Here is a 14811-nt window from a genome sequence, read left to right on the forward strand (position 1 = left end):
CCCTGTTCCTCATGGGAACAGTCCAGCCCGAACTGTCAAGCCAGGTCTTCCCTGGACTGGAAACTACCCTCCTGGGACTGATTTCGGTGGACAAACCTAAGAAGGGGAATCCTATTAACTATTTCTTGTTGCCTTCACATACCCTATGGTGTGATTGTGTAGATAGAAGTGAGGAAAAATGAGATAAAACTCTCTGGGAGATCCCGAAACACCAAAGAATGGTGGGGTTACTGTGGTGTTGTACAAGGGAGGTGGTAAACCCATACCACACCTGTACCATGATGTGTAGTGTAGGTATTCCCTGAAGAAGAAATACCTGGTTCAAGGATAAAAATGATCATTTTTCATCCTTGCACCATTTGTTTCTCCATTAGGGCACAGGTGTTGGGTAGGTTTACCACCTTCCTTGTTTGGTCCTGAAGAAGCACTGTGGCTTCGTTCTGGACCGCTGGGTGTGAAATATGTTGAACTATCTAAACTACACCTACAGATTTGAAGCTACTTGGGCACATTACGCCCCCAAAGTAGCCCCAACCATTCTTTGTTTTTTTGATCCTGCCAGGACAACCATCGCATTAAAATACTTTTCCGGGATCTCCTAGACAGTTTTATCTTATTTTTCCTCACTTCTATATACACAATCACTCCACACTTTTAGGATGCCCTCATACTTACACCCTTCACCATTCAGCATAACCAACAATAGATCTCCACTAAAGCTTCCTTTATGGGGCCCGTAGGGCGTTGCAAAGCTGGCCATACGAGGAGAAATGCCCAATGATGAAGCATGTCCTATGGGTGGAAGGAGGGATGTAGAGCCTAAGTCGGTAAAATACCCTTACCCTAAGGTGGAGACGGGGTTTCTCCCAATTTGGGAAAAGGGGACCTCACACACCAGGTTGGGTGTCATGCTTCATCATAGGGCATGCTCCTCGTCAAGCCAGCTCTGCAATGTCTGACGGGCACCCTATGAGGGGCTCTTTGTCGGAGATATTTCTCCCAAGCCATTAGTTCTGGTGCAGGTGTGGGGACTCATGATGTAGATGTGGATAGGATACATAAAGGAATGGTGTGGGAAGAGAGAAAATGAGGCGCAATGGTGCTACAAAATCAATTAAATCTGCATACCAACTGGTCCCAATTAAAAACAGCAATGGTGTCACCGCTGATATGGTCAGAGGTGGCTACAAGTTAGTGGTCAACATGTTTCTCGCCTTGTGTGTCAGGGATCACATGGCAATTCGTCAGGACCAAAGGATGTAACTACACTATCTACACAGTGGTTGGTACTCTCAGGGGTGAATCAAGCCTCAGAAACTTAGCATTGAGGTACCTTTTTATGAGATGTACCTATGGGAAGTGTTGACAGTTGACAGTATCTAGAGGAACACTATAATGCTCCCTATGATCCAGAACCCAGGGATGACCTGCGTGATGACTATGATGTCTACATCCCAAGCTACAAAGACCATGATCTGTGCCCAGCAGAACCTTCCCCACCTGATGACACCACCTGATGCCACAAAGGTACAGGTGGTGGCTACTTTCCTTAATGGAGGCTGATGAATTTCTGGTGGAAACACTCTCAAAAACACAGTGTATCCTACAGTTCCTCCCCATGCTCAAGGGGATGCCCAAGACAGCACCTGATACCTACAAAGAGTCTGTCAAGGCTGGAGTCATCACACCAAGGGTTGATAAAAATATAAACCCATATATATTGGCCTACCTTATGTCCACAGCAGCATTCCTATTAATATGCGGGATAGACTTGCACTGCCTGTTTCTCTTATTTTGTCAAAGACCAATATACTACATTTTTTTTCTCTATAGGTGCATCACCACTGCACGTGTTGACAGCACCTACAGTCGTAAACTGGAAGTCAAACAAGAACCAGGTCCTGAGTTGAGTTTATTTAATCAGCATTATATGCATGAATATTGTTATTTGTGAACAGTGCTCACCACACTCAGGACCTGGATCCTCTTTGACTTCCACAGCAGCATTCCACCAGACTCCATCTTGGGCCACATGACACAGACAGGTGTCAACACTCAAGGTTACAGGGGATGCATCACCTCTTGATAAGGAAAGTAACAAAATCGGTGTTACAGGCAAAAGAGTGGCACTATAAATGGCCACACGGTGGCGGATTGGAAACTCTGTTCACCCACTTTCCTGATTCAAAAAGATGCGTTGGGATAAGATGGAGGAACTCCTCCCACACCACCTTGACCAAAATAGACAGTGTGAGCATGAGCTGGTTGCCGTAAGCAAAACTATCTGAAATGCCACCACTTGCTACGTGTTCAGGAGCTGTTTGCCAAATGCAAAACTATCTCAAACACCACATTTGCTGCGCTCTTGACCAGCCAACAGAGTGGCTGGGGGTGTTAACACCAGGATCCTGATCAGACGTCATGCCTGGAACAATGACTTCTGACTTTAAGCCAGAAGTACAATAACATCTGCTAAACCTGCCCTTTGATGGAGAATATATATTCAGACAACAAGTCGATCAGATGCTTGAAAAGCTGAAAAAGTACCTGACACTGATAAGGCAATGGGTGTCCTTCAACCACATATTCCTCGGCCCCTATAGCAGGTCATTGTTTATGGGGGGCAACGAAACCACTTCCCCAGACTCTCCTGCCAACGACCACCTGCAGTAATAGCACTGCCAACAGTAGCCAGCATGTGGATATTCATGGGTGGGGTTGCAGAAGTAACAACACCAGTGGAAGGGCCAAAGGAGGTGTGGCAAAAGGAACCATCTCCACCAAGCAGTGACTCCCTTACACTTACCCCTGAACACACTACACCAGTAAGGGTAAGACTACATGGGTTTATTCCATGTTGGGAAGAGATCACCTCTGGCCAATGAGTCCTCGCTTTCATTCAACATGGTTACTGCCTGGAGTGTACTGAAATCCCACCAAACATACCTTCCCTGCACTTTCACCCAATCCACAGAACAATCGAACCAGTACCATTGCAGCATTGCAACATTGTGGCAAAGTGATGTACTTCTTGTACTTTCTGATCCACAATAAAGACAGGTCTCTAGGGCCAATACTGGACCTCAGGCCCCTCAACAGGTACATCCTCTCAGAATGTTTCCATATAGTCACTCTGCAGAATGTCATTACTTGGCTGCAGCAAGTCAATTTAATGACAGCTCTCAATCTGAAAGACACCTAATTTGATCTACTATTTGGATGGGAAGTCTTCTGCATGGCTCCGGAGAGCTTTCTTCCCTGCCCTATGTTGGTCTCCTGGCAAGTCACTTGAAAGTACTGTAGGTTTTCTTGATCTCTACCTCAGTGTCCATGACAATCACACATGTCCACTGAGAGATCTTCCTCTTTACATGTATTGAGACCTTAGAGCTTGTCTGAGGTCGACAGACTATGTATAGTGCAGCCCTCTTTTAGAGAAAGTGACTACTGCCCTCTCCACCCAGGCTGTGGTAAACTGACAGTGGCGGTAACATTGATATATACATAGGGGTTTCTGACCCCTTTAAGGGGGACTGCCTACCAGCTCCCTGCTGGTAAAGTCTGTGCAGTCTCCCTTACCTGGGTACTTTTTACCTCTGTGGTATATGTGTATTGAGAGCCAGCGTGTTCACTGGGTGAGGATGGTGAGCCATTGTGTTTAATTTGTTCTGATCTATATTCCAGCGCCCTAGTGCACCTCCCTATTCTTAGTAGAAGCTTCATGGGTTGAAGTAGGCACTAAATCTTGTCTGTATTTAGTTAGGCCTACCTCATCTGCAACAACCACCTCCCTTTCTGCTGGGTGATGGCCAGGGCCTCCTGGTCTGGAGCAAATCAAAATTCCTCTCTAGGGTATACGACAGACAGATACCCCGGGCCATATTTATGGCAAAGTAGCAATGCAGCACAGCAAATAACCTCAATGCGCGGCACTGCATTAGAGGTAAAGGGCAGGAATGTGCCTATTTAAAAGCATATGACTCATTCCTATCTGTGTCCTTACACTTTTGCCGTTTTGAAAGCCTAGTGCCAACGCAGGCACTCCTGCACGTGCCCGGGGTCCTGAGAGGCAAATCCCTCTTTCTATTACATAGAAAGAGGACGTAATGAGGACATATAATGATATTACCATGGCTTATTCCCAGGTTTGCCAACCAATTCTGGTAACACTCATGCAACGCCCATGGAACGCCTCCCTGGCGCAGTGATTTTCTCTGCGTTGCTTTACTCAAGATTTATGAAGCCACTCAGGGCACGCATGGTGGTCTTGCACGTCATCATAAAACTCTTTTTTGAATTGCGTCGCTCTTGCACCATGTTGCTTGGTTCAAGAGCAATGCAACAGGGCTTTTAAATATGTCCCGAAGAGACTGGAAGAGCCCTCATAACATGAACCGATCACGTACTGATCAGACAGTGAACATGAAGAAAATATACCCCAGGATTGGAGGGGCACCCAATATGCAAAAGTTGCAGAACCTTTGATTGGTTTAGCCTGTCACTCAGGGAATGATAAAAGTCTACTCTCATTGGCCAGTTGGTTGTTCAAGACTGTGCTCTTTTCTGACAAGACTCCGATAGGGGGTTGCTGAGGCAGCCGAGATCAAGGAGTGGAGTCCAAAGGTTGAATTCTCCTTCTGGACCAGAGGATATGGTTTGACTTTGGGAAGGTGCCTCTGTGAGGGATTACTGATCAAAGGGATTTGCCAGTCTGACAGAATGAGCTGGGCCACAGCTTGTTGGGTAGGGCACGGGAGCACAGACAGAGCTTTCTGAAACTTGTGGAGGCTTCTGTCCTTCAGAACACAAGTAGACTTCAGACAGCTGCTCAAGATAAGGAAACTTGCTGCACATCAATATCGAGGAAGTGGGGGAAGCTTGATGCTGTAATTGAAGGTAAAACTGCTTCACCCCTGACAGTTCTCCTGTGCTGTGGGAGCATGTGGATGCTTCCAGTTAGCATCTGTAGTTGAGGGAGGGTGTCCTTTTTAGGTCGAGAGGGAATAAGCATGCGAAGCATGCTGTCCAAGCTTGACAACTAATGTTACTGACTTCTGGGAATGTGAGACACGAGTCGGCCACGCGCTTTTTCTGCCTCGGATTTGTCCTTGTGAGCGCGCTTTGGCTGCTGGCTGCTTGCTGTGTGGGCGCGCTTTCGCTTTCCGTTAGGCCACAATTCCCTTGCAATGCGCGCTTCATCGTGATCCTCCCAGGCCATGGTCTGCCAGGGCAACAGCACGTACGGAGCCCCCCCAGCCCCCTTTTAAACTTACCGGGCCAATCTGGGGGGACTCCGCTCTCAGCACGCGCAGGCACCGGGCATGTGCCTCGTGCCCCCTCCGCAGAGTTCACGCTGCGGCTCTTGCCAGCTCCTTTCCCGGGGCTCCCTCTTGGTCAAAGGAGCCCCGCAACAGTTGCGCAGACTCCTGCTGGCGGCCCCGGAGCTCTCCACCGCTCACAGGAGCCCCGGGCCGCGAGACGCATTCACTCCGCCTGCCTCCGTCACAGGCGACCTTGCCTGACTTCCGGGGCGGCTGCGGCGGGATTCCGGGGGCATTTTCTGCCACACAAACCTTGTTCATTGATGTCTCTGCAGGCTCCACCTAAGCATGCAAACCTATAGCTTGCCCATGTGTCATAGGAGCTTCCCATACAGTATAACCTCAGCCTGTAATACTCATGATCACCTGCGCTATGCTGTGCTGCATGGCAAGAAGTGATGACAAACAATACACACCTTACTTGCGCCAGAAAATATTTCCAGAAGGCAGTGAGAGCAGTATAAGAACAAGTTGTTGCAGCACTAGAAGTACCACAGCCGCTCTATTTCAAGCAATTGACACAACTTAAAGAGGAGTGGAGCACTTTCTACATAGCATAAAAATGAAACTGGGTTGGAAGCCTGGGTACATCGGCAGCCATGGCGACACTGGAGCCCACCTCTTTACATAGCCACCGGCTTCTCAGCGGTCACTTGTTTCTTCTTGGATGTGCTCTGTGTGGGCAGCCTGCTGTGAAGTGTGGTGACGAGATTCCCTGCTCGGTGCCGATTTGTAAGGATAGCCTGTTGTGTGCTGTTGCTATAATGTGTTAACGTGGCTCTGACTCTCCCGCCCCACGGGTACGTTGTGACGGACGCTTTCCCTCTTGCCTGTGCATGGCAAGATGTCCAGGTGCATCCTTCCCTCCTCTCATGGCTCTGCTGTTCGGGCTCAATCTCCCCGATGTCAGTCTCTCCGCGTCTCCTCCTCTTGCCCCCGGACGCCCTCATCAGCTCGCTGGCGCTGAACAGGGCGTTACTGCAGAAGGCTTCGCCGGGTCCCACCTGAGCTTGCAGCAAATACGCCAGGTAGAGGTTAAGCTCACGAACCTAGTGCAGCAAAACGTGTCTAATTGCCATTTGCACCGAAATCTGCACGTGTTGACAAGTTACTATAAACATTGGCATCTATCTTTTCAAATATTGGTGCATCGGCGCCAATTAAGCAACCTGCAAACTAAGCAATCCGAGAATGTTCGTTCTTCGTTATGCTGGTTATCAAGCCTTTACTATTTATTTTTACCTCCTGTGCGCACCTATGTAATATGGCTTTTATGTAAAATAGCGGCTCAGTAAAAATCAGTACCACCCAGGCAGTGCATGTAATTCGGGCCCATAAAATCAAAGAAAGCGTTTATGCATTGAGAAAAAAGTCTACGTTTGAGTTCTGGTTTTTTTTTTTTTTGCCGCTTGTGTCCTGTTGCTGTAATGTGTTATGATGGCTCTGGCTCTTCCGCCCCATGGGTACGTTGTGACTTGCAGTAAAGAAGTGCTCTGCACACTGATAAAAGGGGTCGCGAGGGATGCAAAACCCAAAGCGGGGTCGCTTGGGTGCTAACAGTGTAAGGCAGCTACCGTCCAGCCGTAAGAGAGGAGGGCATCCAAAAAGGAGAAAGGCTGGCCAGTACCCTCGGAGGGATTTCATAAACAAGCATTGGCAATGCAATAGGTCTCGCATTTGCAAGAGTTTAACCTATTGGCATTGTAAATGACAATGCCTTTTATTTACGTTTTAAAAACCAACACATAAATAAAAGGCATTTTGCCATTTACAATGCCAATGGCTCAAACTCTAACAACTGTGAGACCTATTGCATTGCAAATGCTTGTTAAGAATTACCATTTGAACCCTTATCTCGGTCCCAGGAATTGTACAGCCTCCAGCTTTGTCCTTGTTTGCACTATGTTACTTTTTGGGCCCAGAACTCTGGTCCAGAGGCTTGTAGAGACATCTGATTTTCACAGTAAAGGGCTGACTAGACATTGATCTTATCAGCTGGTATTAGGGTGTTAATTGTATTCTGAATCTCTTACCCACCTCACCTCCTTTGATAAGCCTTGGACCTTTCTGGCTCACTACCCCAAGAGAGTCATGTGCTGTAGAGCAGTACTTCGCTATCCGGTTTAGGGTCCAGTAGTACTGTGGCCCGATGACACAAGTGGTGGCCAACTACAATTGATGCAACTGGGGCCCAATAACCCCTGCCTGCCCTGGTGTCCCAGGAACCCATTGTCACACATTCCCATCAGTCCCGCTCATCGTCGCTACTTGTGTTTTGTGGTAAATGGCCAGCATTATCAATTCAAAGTGTTGCCATCTGGGGTCACCACTGCCCTCAGAGAATTCACAAAATGCGGATCCAGCCCATTTAAAGAAAGAGTGGCATTCATGTATTCCCATACGTGGACGAATAGATTATCAGGAGTGCACGCAAACAGCAGTGACTCCGTCACAATCTAACCACTATCTCACTCCTCAGCACTCTCAGCTTCATGATATATATACTGTCAAGTCTCACCCTCAGCCCCTTCAGGCGCCACCCTTTTTTCAGATCTATGCTCGAAACTGACACTGCCAAGGCCTACCCCAGCCTGGTAAGAGTGCCGGAATTCCACCAGTTGTTGCCACTTTTTGATCCGAATCATCAGTTGATGTGCAGAACTGTTATATGCCTTCTTGGAATGATGGCCTCATGCCTAGCCATATTTGCTTACAGCAGACTTCACATGCGTCCGATTCAACAAGGCCTGTCAACACAATAGTCAGAAGCAGAGGGTCACTGGAAGGATCCAATGTTGATACAGGCCACTGCCCATTGCTCTCTGTAATGGTGGAACAGCGACAACCTATTGATGCCCTGGGCATTCATGATCCCTGTTCCCCAGGTGACTGTCACCAACGACGCCTGGCCCTCAGGGTGGGGAGTGCAGCATCTTAAGCAGCTGACTATTCAGGGCATGTGATCGCCCCAACAAAGGGGCCTCCACATCAATTAGCTTTTAAGCTCCTGGCCACTCAGCTTGCCCTCAAGGCATTCTTTCATCAGGTTCAGCACAAGGCTGTTTTGGTAAAAACAGACAACATGACCACCATGTATTATCTCCAAAAGCAAGGCGGCATATACTCACACTGGCACAAACCACTACACGATTGGAAACACCAGCTGGTGAAGTACCTTCCTGGAGTGGACAACAACTTTTCAGACTTCCTCAGCAGGAATGAACAAGTCCATGAGTGGGAACTCCACCCATAAGTCCTTCACCTATACTTAGGTGGTTTGGGATTTCCAGAGATCGACTTCTTTGCCACCGTCCAAAATACAAAATGTCAAATCTTCACCTCCAGGTTCCCACACCAACAGCCCAGCGCAATGCAGTATGGATGAATTGGTCAAGGATATTTTCCTCTGCATTTAATCTCCCACCCCTTCTAAATGTGGTTAATTGTTGTACTCTATAACAGAATCATGGCCCCTCCTTTTGAACCTCTACATTTGTGTTTACTACAATTTCTTTCCTACAAAGTTGCTTTCCTTGTCGCTATCACATCTCTAATATGTGTTAGTGAATTTCAGACTCTGACCATTGAAAATACTTACTTTCAGGTTCATAATTGCAGAATTGTCCTTACAGTGAACTTCAGATTTATTCATCGTATCCCCCTTCAACCTCAATCAAACAATTGAGTCCTCAGTTTTCTTGTAACAGCCAGATTTTGTGGTTTAAAGGGCCCTTCACACCCTAGATGTCAAGCGTGTTTTCATGTATTACATTGATAGGACCAGGCCCTTTGGCAAAACTCTGCAACTTTTTGTTGCTTTCACCAAGCTACACAAAGGACACGCTCTTTCAAAGGTGGGCATATCTAAATGGATTGTCAAATGTATCCAAACCTGCTACAGTAAGGCTAGAAGGACTTTGCCTGTCCCACGCAAAAAAAGGACCCATTATGGCATTCCTTGGCAACATATCCATGACTGACATCTGCAAGGCAGGTACTTGGTCTACTCCACACTCATTCACAAAACACTACTGTGTGGATATTTTAGCACGCTAACAAGCCAGAGTTGGCCAAGATGTCCTAAGAACTGTCTTTCAACATCCTCTGGCTATCCACCCCTTATGAGAATACTGCTTTACAATGTATGCAGAGTGTGTGTATCTACAGCCACACATATTGCAAACAGGATATGTTACTTATCATGTATGCCTCCGTTCGTAGTGGATACGGCTGTAGATTCACATGCGACCACCTACCTCTCAAAAAGCCTTTGGTTGTTGCAGATATACATTATTTACTTAAACTATTTGTAATTGGCCATCACACTTTCCTGTTCGATCTTTACATTCACCCGCTGTGCGTTAAATAATCTAGCAATGAAGCTGATCCCATCCACATTGCCAAATAAAGTAGGAGTCACTATACTTCATGACTCAAAAAACGTCTTCAAAGAAAACACAAGTTGCAAACGTCTGAGCCCAACACTAGATGGTAGGAGTATGCAATCCATGTGAATCTACAGCACTACATGCTACAAACAGATGCTTACAGGGTAAGTAACACATTCCTTTCTCTAAATGTATTAGAAAAAAGGCTATGAGACATTGCTCAGATTGTAAAATTTGAGAACAGAATACAATATAAAGGCAAAGACATTTCTGAATTGCAATGTATGTTGCCTCTTAAGTTGGGCAGTCCTGAAGCCTATAATTTTGTGAATCTCACAGTTAGCTCCTACAAATTATTTTAATGCTTTAGGCCTAAAGTTCTCAAGTTTAAGACTGCAAACATGTTATTTTCGTACAATATGGACAAACATGACAACTTCAAATCCAGAATTCTTTATTCAATTACGATCATCTACTTTTAATTTAACCATTGTACAGAGTAGATACGCTGTGTTTCAGCATAATAGACTCTGCCCTATCACTTAAGGTTGCTATTAAACTTATGGCTCCAGAGAAACTTGAATGGAAGGGATAATGACCTCAATGGATCCTTGTTTATGAACAGTTACTTCTCAGAAATGTAAAATGGGAGGGGGAGAGGGCTGGTCTAATGGGAGCCTTGGCTGGAGACTGAGAGTAAGCCAGGTGTGAGCTGTTTGTTAGTATCTCCCAGTCTCTTTGCATCAACAAGTTGTTAGAGCTTAGAAAAGTGCACTTCCTATTAATGCCGTTTAGGATTGTACTGATAGCGTCTCTACTTCTTGCCAGTCGCTGGCTTCTTCCTTCCTGTTTTTTAACCCACCTTTCATGCTGACAACCCTGCTGCTTTTCAATATTCCCTGTTGGGAAACCTTCATGTGACACACAGTACACTAAAATGTGCACGTTCTCTACCTTCACAGACCTGAAGCTGACATCCATGCTCCAGCTACAGACATTCCCGCTGGTATGTATTTACTAACCTTTCACTATTTGATGCAATATTGCAGATCATTTATGATTGAGTAGCATGAAAAATATATGGTAGCGTCAGTAGACTTGTGCCTCAGTCATTCAGCTATTTTGGATGGTAGAATTGGGTCTTTTACTATAAGTTGCCAAATTTTCCTGTAGTCCTGTTGGTTGCTGTGTAGTGCTTACTGCTCAATGAGTTAATAACCATAATCCTTTTAAAATGATGCTTCGGTTTTTCTTCATTAACAATCTGGTGATGTTCATTGCCTTTTAGCATGATGCTGAGCAATCAGTGAGTTATAGTTTTACTTGGATCTATAGCTAAGCCTGTTGATCGCTCAAATGGTAAAAGAAAGCCAATAATGTATGTATCCCTAGTAAATAGATGTGAAGATATGTAAAATACAATGTAGGACCAATGAGAATAATTATATTTCTTGGTCACTCTGAAACATGAATGAAATTCATTCACATATAGCCCAACCCTACTTGGAATGAATTGTGTGTTTTCTTTTCGGGATTGGCAGGCTATTTCTACCTTTCCTGAACAGAAACAAAGTATCAGAATACCCGCCCTAATTAGGGTGGAGCGTCTAAAGTCTGTGGGGCTGTCAGGCTAATGTTTCCATCAGAACCAGTGGGGACTTAGCTGACAGAAACATGACTATTCACCCAAGTCTAAATAGAGAAGGTGAACCAGCAGGGTATTCTGCATGTTTGTGGTGGGGTACTCTGTCTACCAAACTCTAATAACCCAATTTTTAGTGGAATGAGATCCCTGTGCTGACACACTAAATGGATAGAATGGCTTAGATCTGGCTACTGTATAAGGAGAGTTTGTTCGCTTCCCAATCTTTCTTCCAACTAGACCTTCTTTGTAGGGTTTGGGAGGACAAAACCTTACAAGAGAGGTACCCTGGCTTGCTAAATGAGCAGCATAATTTATTTATTTATTTTTGATATTTGATAAAGCGCGAACAATTGCCTGCAGGCGTCTCTGCGCTATTACTACTGCAGACTTCTCCACTACTGGGCTTCAGACATTTAATGGTTAAACAACCAGGTTTTCAGTTGTTTTCGAAATAGCATGAGAGTGGGACTGGTCCTGAAAGATTGGGGGAGTGTGTTCCACAGCTTTGGTGCAGCAACCAAAAAACGGCGATCTCCCCAAGTGACCAACTTAGTGCGGGGCACCACCAAATCATTAAGGTTGGAGGAGTGGAGTGGACGTGAAGGGTTGTATGGAATTAACTGGTCTCTCAAAAACTGAGGTGCTTGTTGATGCAGTGATTTGTAGACTATGCATAGGGTCTTGAATTTAATACGGTTTCCAATGGGGAGCCAGTGATAACTTCTAATGGTGTTGGCTATGGGTTTATACCTAGGAATTCCCGAAAGAAGTCTGGCAGCCGCATTCTGTACCATCTGCATTTTCTTAATGACCCTGATCTGGGCATTGGCAAACAAGCCGTTGCAATAATCTAATGCAGATAAAACTAGGGAGCTTACCAAGGTCTTGCCTGCACTCTTTGGAAGAAAAGGAAGTATTTTTTTCACCAAACGTAATTTGTAAAAAGCTGTAGCAGCAGTCTGATTGGCATGAGCAACAAAATTAAGGTTGTTATCAAAGATAACACCCAGGTTCCTCACCTTGGGAGTTGGTTACGGCAGGGTTCCGAAAGATGTTGGCCACCAAACGGGGAGATAGATGTCCAAAAGTTACCACCTCCGTTTTTTCGGAGTTAAGTTTTAAACAATTTGCAGACATCCACTGTCCGATTGCTAGCATGCCTGTTTTAAAACCATCTGCCACTTTTTCTCCATCATGTTTAATGGCTAGAACCAGCTGTGTGTCGTCTGCGTATGAGGTAAGGTTCCTACTGTATGCTTTGATGGTTTTAGCTAAGTCCGACACATAGATATTGAATAGTGTCGGACTTAGGGATGAACCTTGAGGTACCCCACACGGCAAGGACAGATTAGCCGATTGGAATGGTCCCAGCGTCACCGCCTGCGATCTTTCGTTCAAAAAAGAAGCCAGTAGGTTCTTAGCTGACCCCTGCACACCCATTTTCTCGACACGGTCGACCAAAATCTGATGGTCGACCGTGTCGAAGGCTGCCGAGAGATCCAAGAGCACCAGCAGTGCTGATCCTCCTTGGTCTCGGATGACTCTAATGTCGTCCGCAGCCTTAATCAAAGCAGTCTCTGTTCCATGGAACTTGAGAAAACCCAAATTGGGTCCCATCCAGTAGGTGATGTTCCTCGATAAAAGCTGCTAGTTGGGTGTGCATTGCCTTTTCCACCACCTTGGCCAAAAATGGAAGATTGGCAATCGGTCTGTAATTTTTCAGCTCTGTTTTATCTAAGCCTGCTTTTTTCAGAAGGGGCTTCAGGAGAGTTTTTTTTAACAAACTAGGATAGATTCCAGTACTGAACATGAGGTTGCAAATATGTGTAATAGCTGGAATCAAGGAATCCATAATCGGGACAAGGGTTTTCAAGGGACATGGGTCCAGTGCTGAACCCGATTTAATGGAGCTTATGATATCTCTAGCTTGGGTCTCTGAAATATCCACAAACTGTGAGAATGCACTGCTAAGGGGGGCAGTATGTACATCATTGGTACTGTGAGTAGCAGTGGAGGAGAAGGCTGAATAAATGTCATTCACTTTTGTGAAGAAGAATAGTGCTAATGAGTCACAGAAGATTTGTGAAGTCGGGGGATTAAGATCAGGGGCACTTCCTGCAAGCTGTTTGGTTATGTCGTATAGCTTTTTATTAGAATTTTTTGCACTCTCTATTTGCTCGCTAAAATACTTTTTTTTGGCCTCTGTAATCATGAATTTATACTGAGCTAACAGTTCTTTGTAAGTTTTTTTACTTTCCTCATCATAGTTTTTTCTCCAGTACCTTTCTCTATTTCTACAAAGTTGTTTCTGCTTTCTTAGTTCCTCAGAAAACCATGGAGCTGAGGGGGTGTTCCTGTTTCTGGTTATTAGTTTGAGCGGTACTAGTTCGTTAATGGCTTGACCTAACCAGTCCTGGTATTGCTTAATGGCGGTATCTGGATCATTAGACAGAGTTGGTTTAGTGCTGTCAATTGAAATCTTGAGGTTAGGAATGTTGATGTCTTTCCAGGCCTTAAATGGTTCACGACTAAGAGGGGGTATCCTAGAAATGGAGGCCTCATTAGTTGTAATTGCACCAAGAACTACATGATGATCAGACCAGGGCAGCGGGAGGATGTTAGTGATTTGGAGATCTTCTAAATTGGTGAAGATACCATCCAACGTATGCCCTGCATCATGAGTAGGTCGGTTTACTAGTTAAGAGAGCCCCAGAATTTCCATCTCAGACAGAAGAGACAATGTATCTTTATCATCACTTCTGTCTAGATGGAAGTTGAAGTCTCCCAGTACTGTTAGTGACTTCTCAATTGCCAGTGATTCCAAAATAGTGCCGACTTCATTGAGGAATCCGGAGCGTGCTCCTGGCCGTCTATATAGTAGCATTCCCCTAAAATTGTACGTGGGGGATAGATAGATATCAAATTGCAATGCTTCACAAGTGACCCAGGGTATCGGTGTGGTCCGGATGTTATATGTATCTCGAGCGATAATAGCTATCCCACCTCCTCTTTTGCCCTGTCTATCATATCTGTGGGCTCTAAATCCATTTGGGACGGCAATCACGAGATCTGGGTCGGACGACTTGTCCATCCATGTTTCAGTCAAAAACATGATATCAATATTCCTGTCTCTAACTAGGTCAGCTATTTCTTGCCTGTGCTTTCCCAGTGAGCGGACATTAGTGAGTGCTATTATCGTTTTTTGGGATATTTCTGATTATTACCGTGAGTTAAGTTATTCATTAAAGGTATAGTGGCCTGGCAATGCGTACATTCAAGAAAGGAGATATTTGAGATAGACTCCAGATTGAACTTAGTGCATCTATCTGTGGACGGAGGACGTAGATCAGTCAGCATTAGGGATGAGTATGGTAGGTGGCGAGATATACAGTGAGGTCCAGGGGTTGTGGCCCTCGGCCCTGTACAGGCGCGGACGGGCGCAGACAGGCTTGCAAAT

The 14811-nt window shown here is 45.5% G+C and overlaps 1 protein-coding gene across 1 annotated transcript in view; it reads left to right on the forward strand.

Moving 5' to 3' along the window:
* The window catches only part of COL6A3 (collagen type VI alpha 3 chain), a 261122-nt gene that overhangs the window by 208113 nt on the left and 38198 nt on the right, over positions 1-14811 (forward strand). Inside the window, exon 40 of the mRNA XM_078681366.1 lies at positions 10672-10715. Coding sequence (XP_078537492.1) covers positions 10672-10715 — 44 coding nt within the window. The remainder of the gene's footprint in view (positions 1-10671; positions 10716-14811) is intronic.

The sequence above is a fragment of the Lissotriton helveticus genome, chromosome 3_1, assembly GCF_964261635.1.
Source record: "Lissotriton helveticus chromosome 3_1, aLisHel1.1, whole genome shotgun sequence".
NCBI classification, from domain to species: domain Eukaryota; kingdom Metazoa; phylum Chordata; class Amphibia; order Caudata; family Salamandridae; genus Lissotriton; species Lissotriton helveticus.